Raw genomic sequence first — 14433 nt, 5'->3', positions numbered from 1 at the left:
AATATGACAAAGTAACTATGTGCCAGTCTGAGCGTTCACTCCTTGGCTGAAAGGTATTTCCAATCTAGGGGTTCAGGATGGTGCAGCAAAACTAATAAATTCTCCCTGAACCTTAAAAAGGAGATAATTCCAGACATTTAGGAAAGGTCAGTCGTTTACTTGACTACTTAAACAGCAAGAGTGCATATTGAGCTATATATCTTAAACTATTAATAAGGGGATTGTATGCAGTGCCATATCTAAATATAATATAGGGTTAAGGGAAGCAAGACAGATAAACGTGAACATTTTAAGAACATAAGAATAGGGAAAAAAAACAGTACATAACAGCAGATTTATTTAGAAGTATAACATCATCCGCATAAAGCAAAGAGCTACATTAGCATCTCCTTTGATATCAGATTTAATACCCCTTTCCTTCATAATGTGATCCATATAGATATTGAATAACAGAGGGGATAATGTACATCCTTGTCTGACACCAGATTTAACATAAAACCATCTTCCTATACTTCAATTCCAACTGCTGGCTTACAACTCAAATAAAGACTAAGTATTGCTTGATATAATGATCCACTGACACCATATGACTCTAGCGTTCGGAATAGCTTTTCTCTTGGCACCTTGTCATATGCTTTTTCCAGATCTATAAAACTTAAATACAGATGTTTGTTATATTCCCATGATTTCTCAACTACTTATCGCAAAGTAAAAATCTGATCCTGATAGCCTTTATTTGGCCTGAATCCCGCTTGTTCTTCACCAAGCTTCTCTTCCACAATCCTTCTCAACCGTTTCTCAAGTATATTGGCATAAATCTTACCAGGAACACTGTAGAGAAATACCTCTGTAATTCTCACATTCAGTTTTATTTCCCTTTTTATATATAGGTGTTATGAGAGCTCTACTCCAATCATCTGAAATTCATCCCTCTGCTCAGGCCCTCTGAACTGTGCAGTGCAGCCACTGTAAGACTTTTATACCTCCATACTTGAGCATTTCTGGTTGAATATCATCTACTCCAGCTGCCTTTCCACATTTCAGACTTTTGATGGCTTTTTCTACTTCAAGTATAGATATGTATTCCTGATTGCATGCCTGGTCAGTGTTTTATCAAAATTATAAAAATAATTAATAAATAAAAGTTATTAAATGTTTAAACCCCTTTGTGACTTATGGGCCACCCTGTATTTCTGAAATGCTCTTTACTTTATATATTACATATGTTTTATGTATCATTATATATGTATTGTAAACACACGCATGCACTACGGATACCCAAAAATAATCAGAATTTTTTTTTTTTAATTATTAAAAGTTTATAATACCATGTTTTAGTTTCCTCCAAAATACTCTCCATGTGAGTCAATGCACTTGTCCCAACATTTTTTCATTGCTGGAAACAGTTCTATAATTGTTCAACTGGAATAGTGTGTATGGTCTCTAGTGACTTTTCTTTTACTTCATCCACATCAACATATCACTGCCCTTTCATGGTTTTCTTTATCTTTTGGGAATTAAAAAAAGTCACATGGAGAGAGAGAGAGATTGGGAAGGTAGGGAACAACTGCCATGTTGTTTTTCTTCAGGAACTGTTGGACAAACAAGGCCGTATGGGCTGGGGCATTGTTGTGGTGCTGCAACCAGTATCCGCTACTCCATATTTCTGCCCATTTTCGTCGCACAATCATACAGTCTTCTCAAAACATTGAGAAGACTGCATGATATTGTAGGTTAACTGTCTGCCCAGGAAGAACAAATTCTTTGTGTACAATTCCATTAAGAAATCAACATTGTCTTGGCATTTGATTGAATTTGACATGCTTTTTTTGGATCTCAGTGAATTTTCATGTTTCAATTGGCTTGATGCTTGTTTTGCTTCTGAATCATAACTGTAGCACTAAGTCTCATCTCCAGTCACAACTTTTGAAAGAAAGTTCTGGTCATTAAGCACTTGCTCCCTGAAATCACAGCAAACATTTATATGATTTTTTTTTATCCCCTGTGAGCAACGAGGCTCAAGTTTAGCAGACACACGTTTCATTTGCAAATCTTCTGTTAAAATTTGCTGCCATGAACTCCATGACAAGTATACATTGCTTCAGAAACTTGTTCACTGATCTTTCGACAATCTTCATTGATTGTCTGGCAAAACCTTTTCGATGTTTTCATCATTTCTGCTTATTGAAGGTCAGCCAGATCATGGTTGGTCTTCAACTGACATATTCCCATTTTTGAAACGAGCAAACCACTCGTAGACCTGTGTTTTACCTAAAGCGTCATCCTTAAAAGCTTACCGAGCATTACAATAGTGTCAGCTGCAGTTTTACTCAAAAGAAAACAAAATTTCATGCATGTTCTCTGTTCCTTGTGGTCAGCCATCACAAAATCACCAAACTTATTTGTAAGCACTAACAAAAAAAGCATCCAGAACCTGTTCACACAGGATGACACCACTTGCCAAAGTTTCCCATATACCTCGCGCATGGAAAAAATTTAAAACTTTAAGAAATAGATGGTGATTTGTTATTGGCAGTTTCAGATATTTTGGAATTCATTTGAAGAGAATCAGCATTTCAACTCAACAATCGTTGGCTTGCCTTTGAGTCATGTGATCTTCTGTTGATGCTGCACCAATTATATGAGTGCCTTCGTAGTTGCGCTATCTCACTCTGCTTACCATTGCTCTCTGCTGGTAAGTCATACCCATTTTTAATGTTTTTAAATCATGGTGATCTTATGATTCTGAAATGATAAAAGGACAATCAATAATGAGACTGTTTGTTTTAATTTAATTACAGAAGCATTGTCGCTAAAGATTCAAATATATCGCATGATGATGAAGGTGAGCGGCTGATTGCCTAAATAACATTGATAATCAAAATTTAAATACATTTATTTTATAAATAATGTGTACAATTATAATGAATATTAAGGATTTAATTATAAATGTCAACGTCGGTTTCCAAAAATCCCTGCTTATATCGCACCATGATTTTTTAACTTTAATTTTGGGGAAAAAGTGAGGGTTATATTTGAGTAAATACAGTATGTGTAGTATTAGAATCGTACTACACATACTGTATTTACTGTATGTGTAGTATTAGAATCATAAAGATAAACAAGAAGTACAAGTAGCAGAAATAGACAAAAATAAAATTTTTTTGTGATTATTTACATACAAGATTTGTATTAGGACTCTTAGAATTTTAGATAGAAAATGAAGTCCAAGTAAAATCAAAAACGGAGTCTTGGTCAATTAACCACATTTGATTTTCATGCCATTTGACCTCATCTTACTTCAGTGTAAGCTGCATATTTATTAGATGAACACCAAGAAGATTTTTCAATGGTCAGAACAACAAATAGCCATGCCTAATGTTGTACAATGGAGCAGCGAATGGGAGAGGTAGAGCTTTTTTTTTTTTTTCTTTCTTTTCATGGACTGTGTAGGCACATGAAGTATACATTGCTTGAGAGGGTAGTGAAAGTATAGACAGTGAGTGAGTTTAAGGAATAGCAAGATTTATGGTTTCTGAAGCAGTTCTCTTGCAGTCAGCCTCCATGGGGAGGTCCTTTGATAATGATGATAATAACTACCTGCACCTTTCTAAAAGTTGAATATAGTATGCTTTTTGATATGATGCATATGGTTTTTTCACTGTAAAATGTTATAATAATGCTTGGTTTATCTTTAGGGATAATATTTTTTTCCCTCAGAAATTAATTTGTTTACTATAAATTATGACTATTGATTTAGTTGCTAAGTATTTTCTAATTAACAAGTATGTTTCTTTTCACAGTGAGATGTCCGTCACCATTGAAAAATCGTGATTTTGTACTTCAGAGATCTTGGTTAGATAAAGGAACAGAATATTTAATCATTAATCATTCTGTATACCATGAGGTTTGTAATGCAGTCTGTTTATAGAATACTTAACAAGTTAAGTATTTTTGCTTTATCATTTGATCCCTAATGTATCTTTAGTTAAGTTATCTGGATAGTTTTATACTTTTATTTGGTTTCTTAAGACAAGACTCCGTTGCTTCATTAAGTTCAGTGCATTTTGCAAAATGCATAAATATGTAATAGTCATCTGTCTGACACACTCAAGTTATTATGGAACTCTGGCTGGACAGATTTTACTCAGATTTGATATTTTGTAATTTTTCCAGAACTTCTTCACCCCATTAAAAATGTTTATCTCACTCACTCCATTAGCAAAGGGAAAACAAATCAGTATTATAGATTGATTTATAATTCCAGTCCTTTGTACATCATTAGATAGTCAGTTTATGCTATGAATGGAAGATGCATTTATAAATACCTTTTTACTACTTATTCTTACCATCCATTTTTATGTAAGAAATTGCAATATTTAAGTTCACAAATTTTTTTAAAAATTATCACAAGCTTGGTATACACTTTTTATTGTAATTTAAATGAAACTATTTGTTAAATATCATGAACCTTCACTGGGTTAAATATTAGATAAGGGGGATGAATATACTTTAATATGCTTGGATTTTACAAAGGCCTTTGATAGATTGCCACATTAGCTGATAACTAAATTGAGACTGATGGCATTGGATAAAAGACTAGGTAGTTGGAGGTAATTGGCTGTCAGATAGGTATCATTGAGTTGTGAAGTGGTATCCCAAAAGAGGAAGGTCACTAGCTGCAAGGAGGGGTCTGTCTTGGGGGGCTATTATGTTTTACCTTGTATGTTAATGATATTGGGACAGGCTTAGATAGGTAATTGTTTGCAAATGATGCAAAGTTGGCAAGAGCTATGAGGAACAGAGTAGATGTTGTGGCCTTACAGGAGGATCTCAATAGACTATGTGAGTGGACAAATGAATGGAGCTATCGGTTTAATGTTGCAACGTGTGAAGTCTTGAAATTTTGTAGGTAAAGGTTTTTATGTGGCTCTCACCCATGAAAGGACTTCTATAAATCCATAATATATTTATATCATGGATAAGATAAGATTTTTTAAAATTTTTTTTAAATGTTTATATATATATTTTTTTCATTTATTTTTTTTACATAGTCTGGAAACCTTGCTCTAGAGACCAAACATGGAACTTTTTCAAGTCTCCAATAAACTGGAAGGTGGTCGTTCAGTGCAAAACCACTCCCTAGCTTATTGGGAGCCTGAAGTGGCTTGAAAAAATATTCCATGTTTGGTCTCTGGAGTAGGGTTTCAGTACTGTGTATACAAAAAATAAATAAATAAAATTAATTTAATAAAAAAAAGAAAAAAGTTCTTAGCCCACCCATGGCATGAGTGTATTATAGGCTTATAGAAGTCTTTTGTGGGTTTCATAAACATCCATGCCCACAATGGAATTTACACACACACAGCCTGTTGGTTGGAGAGTATATACACTAACCACTCTACCAACCAGGTCGGCATGCAGAATTTTGAAGCAGAGAATACAGTTAATGCAGAAATCTTGAAAGAGGTGGAAGAGATGACAGATCCAGAAGTGATGGAGACAGAGACATCAAGGTCAGAGATTGCATTACTAAAATTGTAATACTTAACACTGGATTATTTGGTTTCCTTGTATAAGGCATTGATCTTGTCGCATATGGACTGCCGTGTACAGATTTAGTCACAGACAGATAGGGTTCAGAGAAGGTTTACTAAGTCCATTTCAGGTCTATGAAATGTGAGATATGAAGGCAAAGGGAATGTAATTTGCAGAACCATGTGAATAGCAGAGGATATATAATTGAGACATATAAGTTGATGAGGGGGTTGTTACCAGAGTAGAGTGAAGAATAAAAGACCATCTATGGAAGCTAAGGAGAGTGAGCAGAGGAACTGGTTCTTTGCATGGCAAGTGGTAGGTGAGTGGACCTGCCATGGTGCGTCGATTATGTTTTGCTGTTATAACCAAAAATTTGTCTTCCTACTCCATGGTAGAGTGAGGGCAACCTCTTAGCAAACGTTCCATTAGTTTGAAACACTGCCCTGAGCCAGATTAAAAACTCTGTGTGAGATTCCAAACTCTCTGTCAATATTAGTAATTCTACAGCCTTTGAATAATTCTTCCCCTCATGAAATTATCTAGATGATGTCTTTGAGACATTACAGGTCATTCAAGTTTACAACTTTATTCCTTTCCATAAAACACAATTCGCCTAGCACATCCTTTTGCCTTTTATCCTGTTGAGTGTTACCATGTGAACCCTTTGCACGAGATTCAAAATGAATGTGTACCCACTTTCTACTTGAAATTGTCAGTTACAAATTGCAACAAGCTGATTTGTCTGAATTTGTGGTTGTAATCTTCAAAATGAATGTTTGTCTTTAGGTTTTTGACAACAAGGTATAATAATGAGATCTGCTAGTGAAAAAATGCTTTTATCAAATAAAATTACAATTTTTTTTTTTCTTATCTCTAATTCCATTTTTTCCATTTCTTTCTCCCTATTGCTTTTCCTACTAGTTTTTCCCCATTTAGAAACCCCCAGTCACTATTACTGGTCATTACTGTTCCATTTACTTCTAGTTCCTTTTTTTTTTTTTTTAATTTTGCTGTTAGACTAAAAAAAAAAAAAAAAAAAAGGAAGTTTCCTATCCTATCTGGCTTTCTCTTTTTCCCCCTTTTTTGTTTCTCCATCCTTTGTAGCTTCTCTTCATTTGGATTCTCTGCTCTTTATTTTTCAGCATCATTAGGTTCCACTCTTGGTATCCTAAATTCTGGGGCTAGTATAGCGCTTATCTTTATTTAATTGGATCATGAAATTATCAAACACCTGTTATTTCTTCTTCAGAAATAACAGGCCTCTTGCAATTACCATATCTTGACTGCTGCTCTTTGCTTACGTTTAGGTAAGCCTCATTATTATTTTTTTATTTCTGTTTTTTTATCTTTGTATTAATTTATTAATTCACTATTGTATTTATTTGTAATTTTATCCTAGACCTGTGCTATGACAGAAGGCTAGCTTGGTTTTTATCACTAGTTTTTGTATTAAGTTTGATGTTGGCTTTGTTAATAATCTTGACATGTATGAGGAAGCCATCACCAGACTTGATGTAATTTATTGCAGTTTTTCAGTCAGCTCTTTTTTTGTGTTGGCGTGTTTAACACACACACACACACACACACACACATACATATATATAAGTATGCTAATGAGAGTAAGTATGTGAATGCAGTTGTCCTACATCTGTTCTTCCATTTCAAAAGTTTGGTTTCCATTCTCAGCATTGTATGGTATTAATTCTTCAGTATTTATTACAATTTTGATAATACAGTATTATATCATCTGACTCAATATTTGTGAATATTGAGGTATTCACTAATTTTTATTATTATTATCATCATCATCAGACCTCTTTGAAGTCGCTCATCATGGAGTTCCCTCTGCCTCATATACACAGCTTATCATACCATGCATTAATACATTCATGTTCTTTGCAGTCACCTTACTCTCAGGCAGTGTATTTCCAATCATCCACCAATCCTGCCTCTCGCTCCCTTGCACACCTCCCTTACGTAGATACCAGGGATAACTTCTTGATTCCCCCTTCCTCCCCACTCTCCCACCATTTTGTGAAAAACTTCTTCCACATTAATCTGATAAAAACTCCTCGCCAACTTATATGTCTATCATATCCTTCCCCTTCCCCCTATCCAGTAGACTCTGCAAATCTTATTTACTTAATCTTTCTTCATGCTCAAATTCCAGAAACCACCTTAGTCAATCACCTCTAGACCCTTTCCAATATCTCTTTATCTTAAAGAAAAACGGGCTTATTTTTTAATTTATTATATTTGCTAAACTGTAAAAAAAAAAATAATAATAATAATAATAATAATAATAATAGGTGTGTAGCTTTTGTGATACTAAAGTATCACAAAAGCTACACACCTTTTATTATTATTATTTTTGTATTGGAAATTGTTTCTCTGTACATACAAGGGGTATTAAAGTATTAACTTTTTAAATAGCATGCAAACTGTCACAGAGAGCATGCTGTAGCTACTGAATGCATTTAGCCCCACTGGTTTTGACAACAAACTGCCATTTGCTCTGTTCTGCTATGGGCATTATCGTCAAGTTACATCTGCTGAAGTGAGCACATGCACAAGCTGTTCATTGGATTATTGACAAAGTGACAGTGAAAGAGCTTGAAGAACAGTGGGTGTGTGAAATTTTGCTGCAAACTTGGTAAAAATTTTACAGAGACATTTCTGTTGCTTAACCAAGCATATGGGAAAGACTGTATGAGCCGAACACAGTGCTGCTATGAGTGGTTTAAGCATTTTAAAAAGTGCAGAACATCAGTCGGTGAAGATCCCAAGCCTGGACGACCTTCCACATCAACAGACTACAACCGTGTCAAGAGAGTTTGTGCTGTGATTCATGGAAATCGTCATTTAACTGTCTGAGAAGTTTTTGCTGATGAAGTAGGCATCAGCATAGGATTTTGCCATCGAACTTTGACTGAAAAATTCAGTCAAAATTCAGATGCATCACGTCAGTGCAAAATTCATGGTGCGTTTCTTGACTGACAATCAGAGAACTGTGTTGAAATCAGTCAGGAACTGCTTGCCAATCATATGGTAATGATAACTTCTTAAGGAGATGAGACATGGGTTTATGGCTATGATGTTGGACACCAGATGCAATTGTTACAGTGGGTGGGGAAATTGTCTCCTCGACCAAAAAAAAGCATGAATGAGTAGGTCAAAGATCAAAGCTATGTTGGTTGTGTTTTTTGATTGGATAGATATTGTCCATTAGGTATTTGTACGTGGTCAGATGGTAAACAAAGAGTTGTACCAGGAAGTTTTAGGGCGTTTGAGAGATACTATGCATAGGAAGAGGCCTGAATTGTGGGAAAACCAGACTTGGCCTAGTCAGGCCTTGTGGATTATCATGCACAGATTTGTTTATATATAATATAGAAACAATGTGATGAGGATATATTACAAAATGTCCAGAGAAGATTGACTAAGGTGGTAACTGGTCTTTGGAATGTGGATTATGAAAATAGATCAAAGAGATGCAATTTGCAAAGCTTTGTGTAGAAGGAGGAGAGGGAATATGATTGAGACATAAATTGGTAAGAGGTTGTCACTGGGATAATGTGGAAGAAATGAAACAAATTTTTATAGAATGGGGGGGGGGGGGGGAATAGAACAAGAGTCATCCCTGGAAACTGTATAAGGAGATATTATCAGGGAGATAAGAAGCAAGTTATTTTGCATAGTGAGTGGAATAAATTCCTTCCTACAATGAGTTTTTTTATTTCATAGAAGTCTGGTGTTAATAATATAGAAACAATGGAAAGTTTACTTCTTAAAACAGCAATAAAGGATAAATTTAGTTTGATTCTTTATCCAAGTGTAAGCAAACAAAGTTTGCACCTGAAGTATCTTCAGGACTGAGGCAACTCATGGTAAAGGGGGACTAAGCTCTCATCTCTTGTCTTAGTATCTCCCATAATGCAAAATACATCTCCTTGCAGAATGTATAATGCTATGCTTTAAGCGAAGGGCCAGTTTCCCTTACCCAGACCAGTTTCGACCTTTATTGAGGTCTCGTCAGTGGGAGCCAGAGGTGGTGATACTAAGGTGGAAGTAATGGAGAAGTCAAATTTACCTATACGAGTTGCCAAAAGGTGTCTCACCTTATTACTAAATTACTCTGGATTTAGAAAAAAATGTTGGAAGTTTTTTCCCACTTGGTTAGACTATAATAAATTTAGTTTAATCCTTTATCCAAGTGTAAGCAAACAAAGTTTGCACCTGAAGTATCTTCAGGACTGAGGCAACTTGTAGTAAAGGTGGACTAAGCTCTCATCACTTGTCTTAGTATCTCCCATAATGCAAAGCAGATCTTGTGGACCTGCATAATGCTCTGCATTAAGGGAAGGGACTACCCAGACTGGCTTCGACCTTTATTGAGGTCTCGTCAGTGGGAGCCAGACCAGAGGTGGTGATACTAAGGTGGAAGTAATGGAGAAGTCACCTCTGGGTCTGGCTCCTGCTGACAAGAATTCAATAAAGGTCGAAACCAGTCTGAGTAGTGGCCCTTCCCTTAATGCATAGCATTATATATGTCCACAAGGAGATGTGCTTTTCATTATGGGAGATACTAAGACAGGTGATGAGAGCTTAGTCCAGCTTCACCATGAGTTGCCTCAGTCCTGAAGATACTTAAGGCACAAACTTTGTTTGCTTACACTTGGATAAAGGATTAAACTAAATTTATTATAGTCTAATCAAGAGGGAAAAAACTTCCAGCAATAAAGGATAAAATTCTGTGAAAAAAGGGAAGTGACCGATCCTCAATGAAATGAGGGATGATGTTTTTTGGAATGACTGGTCTTCAGAGATTGAAGCATCAAGAAAAGCCTTTGCAGTAGGACAACCTACTAATTTATGTATAATGAATAAGGAAGGTGTTATTAAGGAGATGAAAAGCAGGTTTTTTTACATAGTGAGTGGAATGAATTTCCCTCCTACAATGAGTCTTTTGACTTCATGGAAGTCTGGTGTTAATATAGAAACAATGGAAAGTTCACAAATTATGTTTGTGACCTCCAGTAGTGAGGTTGTTAGCAGCAGTCTTCCAGAGTTCAGTTACAAAATCTTTATTGTTTTGCATATTTATCCATGATTTAGGTTTGTGTATTAACCCTGCAGAGGTCGAGGACTAAAAAATTGCAGCTTTGGTCGCATGTATCTGAGAGATACATTCATTACTAGGATGTGCTGAAATGCGATAAAACTTAAAAAAAAAAAAAAAAAAAACATTACAAATATAATACCTTCTGCTTCTTCTTTCACTATGCGTTATTCCTGCTTCCTATACAGGGTCTGCATGTTACTTAGATGCAACTTCTTGTTAGTACCACTCCCAACCGACCTGTCACCTAGCCTGCCGCTGGGGGGAATATATATTTTTGACTGTGGTAGCATATGTTCATGGGGCTGGTTTGCCTGCTTGCGGGCAAACCGACCCAGTGAACATATGCTACTACAGTCAAAAAAATGAGAATGAAAATCAGAAACTTGAGGAACTTGAGATTCTTCTTTAGCCATAGCCAAGTTAGCCGGCCTTGGGAGCAAGCAGTAGAGTTTTTTATTATTATTATTATTGTTCCAGGCAACTCCAAGGAGTCGACAGACTCATTGAGGGAGGCAATAACGTCATGTCTGGAACAACTATTCAACATTCACACAGTATCTATCATATCTTGCCTTGAACTCATTCACGGTCGTAGCACCCACAACAGACTCTGGAAGCTTATTCCACTCATTCACTACTCTCCAAGTAAAAAACCTAGCTCTAACACCCTTGTCAACCACGCTCTTGCCCAGCTTCCATTCATGGCCCCTAGTCCTCCCACCACCAGTCATATTTTCAAAAATATCTTCTGGATCAATCTTATAGAAACCCTTCAGTAATTTGAATGTCTCAATCATATCACCCCTCCTTCGCCTATCGTCCAATTTCTGCAACCCACAAATCTTCAACCTATTCTCATAAGGTTCATTCCACAGACCTGCTATCATCTTGGTCACTGGTCTCTGGATCCTCTCCACTTCCTCCCCATCACGAAGAAACCCTGGTGCCCATAACTGGGCACAGTAGTCCAGATGGGGTCTTATCAAGGCTCGATACAGAGGAACAACAACTTGTTTGTCTCTGCATCTTAAATTATTTTTCAGAAGCCAAGTGATTTGGTGAGCTGTTTCAGTCACTTTTGCAATGTGTCCCCTAAACTTCAACTCCCTATCCACCAACACTCCCAAATCCCTGGCCTCATCAATCTCCTGGAGTACGGTTCCATCAATGCGATATACTGCTGCTGTTCTTTTCACCCCAAAGTGCATATCCTTACACTTTGCCACATTAAACTGACATCCATTTTTCCTAGCCCAGTCCTCCACACTATCCAAATCATCCTGTAAAATTTTGACATCCTGTGCACTCATAATTGCTCTACCCAACTTTGCATCATCAGCAAACAAGTGAACACTTCCTCTCAAATCCTTTCCTATATCATTGATGAACAAATTGAAAAGCAGTGGTCCAAGAACAGAGCCCTGCGGCACACCACTAGTCACAAGCCGTCTTTTTGACTCCACTCCTGAATAAACCACTCTCTGGTATCTCTCCTTCAACCACCCTCCTATCCATCTTACCAACCCTATATCTATCCCCCATCTGCTTCAGTTTACTGATTAGGGTTCCATGTGGTATCCTGTCAGAGGCCTTGGCAAGGTCCAGTAGTATCACTGTAAACTCATTACCCCTATCCAGTTCAGCCGTCACTGTGTTATAAAACGTGAGCAAGTTATGAGGCATGATCTACCCTTCACAAAACCATGTTGTCCCCCATACAATATCCCATTTTCATCTATCCAATCCTGTATTCTTTTCTTGACTAATTTCTCTAAGACCTTGACAATGATTCCTGATATGCTAATCGGTCAGTAATTTGCAACAGCAATCTTGGAACCACCTTTATGCAGTGGAACTATTTTCCCCTCTTTCCATCCCCTCGGGACTAACCCAGACCAGAGACTCAAATTAAACAAAATGGTCAAGGGTACTGACAATTCTTTAGCTGCTTCTCGTACTACACGAGCTGGTATACCATCCAATCCCACAGATGTATTGGCATTGAGGTTATGCAATAGACTACTCACCTCTACTTCATTCACTACAATTCCCGCATGCTCTACTGGTACATTCGTTTCTGCAATGTCACCACCTGGATGATATATTCTTGCAAAGTGCATACTCAGTAACTCAACTATATCGACCGATTCAGTTACCTCCCTACCATCGGCATTCTTTAAAATCATTCTGCCATGTACATATTTCCTTTTACTTGCTACATATCTAAAAAACTGTTTAGGATTCTCTTTAGCCTGCATGGCCAATGTTCTTTCGTAATCCTTTTTTGCTTTTCTTACCACACTCGTCACCCTTCTGGCCTGCGCTTTATACCGTTCATGTGCCTGCCGGTCACCTTTCTCCTTAAATTCCCTCCATAGTTGTTTCTTTTTTTGCAGCTCAAGCTTAATGGTGTTATTCATCCATTTAACCCCTACTTGATTTATTATTCGGACTCTAGGTATACAGTCAGCCATTGCTTCATGCAAGCACTTCTTAACTATCTCCCATGCACTATCAACTTCTAGTCCTTGCAGTTGTACATGCCATGGTACTGAGCCAATCAAACTCCTAAGCTTGTCATACTTTCCAGCCCGATAATTCCACATGTACCCTGTCTTAATTGAAAATTCTACACCTTTAGCCACCTCCCAAGTCAAGACCCTATGGTCACTCTCACCGATTGGTGGCAACGTGGTCATATTCGTTACAGCCAAATTCTCAGATGTAATTACTAGGTCAAGCACTCTCTGACCCCTAGTATTTTCCATTACATGCTTTCGCAGATAGTTATCCCTTAATAACCGCATAAAATCCAATTCCTTCCTCCCATGTCTCCTCTCCTCCTTCCAATCAATGTCACCATAGTTGAAATCTCCCATAATAATCACCCTCCTTCCACTCATTTCTTCTATTTGCTTGTGCATACTGTCACCACCATCTTTTCCATCACCTGGTCTATAGCAGCACCCAATTGTATATTTAGTTCTGCTAGCCACAATCTCACACCAAATGGCCTCAAATGTGCTCTTTTCTCTATCCTGCAATTAAACTTCTATTCTCCTTGGCTGTAGCTCATCAGCTATCATCAACAATACTCCTCCCCCCATTTTATTCTCTCTGTCATTCCTGAACACACTATACCCAGCACATTCAATCCCACTAGCTATATCATCTACAGTCAGCCATGTTTCACTAATACCAATAACCTGTGGTCTGGAAGTGCCAACCATGGCCAAAAACTCTTCCTTCTTGTTCCTAATACTCCTAGTATTAGTGTACATGAATTTAAGACCCCCCCATTAGCCCCAACCCTACCTTGATGCCTTATATTAACTATTCCACTCTGGTTTGTTGTCCTTATTTGCTCTAGCATATTATATTCAACTGCCTCCCTAAGGACTGTATATCTACTCCCCCCCCCCTTAACAAATCTAGTTTCCCTGAATTTGTACATCCACTACATTCAGCAACACTTTCTCAAGTCTTCTTACACCATAACCATTCAAATGCAAGCCATCCATCTTATATAGATCCTTTCGCCCATCAAACTCGCTCCACACGTCCACAAATTCCACACCACTCGTCATACATAACCCATGCATAAAGTCATTCGCAATTATGGCCCTCCTTTTAAACATTTCACTGTCATACCGTGGCAAAAGACTAATCATTCTAACTCTCTCACTCTTTTCTTTTGCTACCTCAAACAATTCATTCGGGTCTTCTATCATTTCGATTTTATCTGCTTTCAAATCATTCATACCTGCCAC

The 14433-nt window shown here is 37.1% G+C and overlaps 1 protein-coding gene across 1 annotated transcript in view; it reads left to right on the top strand.

Annotated features, from left to right (window-relative positions):
* Positions 1–14433, top strand: part of LOC150097992 (START domain-containing protein 10-like) — a 148753-nt gene that overhangs the window by 74692 nt on the left and 59628 nt on the right. Inside the window, exon 3 of the mRNA XM_090406185.1 lies at positions 3804–3907. Within this exon, the coding sequence (XP_090262311.1) occupies positions 3804–3907 (104 nt within the window). The remainder of the gene's footprint in view (positions 1–3803; positions 3908–14433) is intronic.

The sequence above is a fragment of the Typopeltis vanoorti genome, chromosome 16 (genome assembly GCF_054136105.1).
Source record: "Typopeltis vanoorti isolate ZY-2024b chromosome 16, IOZ_Tvanoo_1.0, whole genome shotgun sequence".
Classification (NCBI taxonomy): domain Eukaryota; kingdom Metazoa; phylum Arthropoda; class Arachnida; order Uropygi; family Thelyphonidae; genus Typopeltis; species Typopeltis vanoorti.
This window is presented reverse-complemented; position numbering and strand designations above follow the sequence as displayed.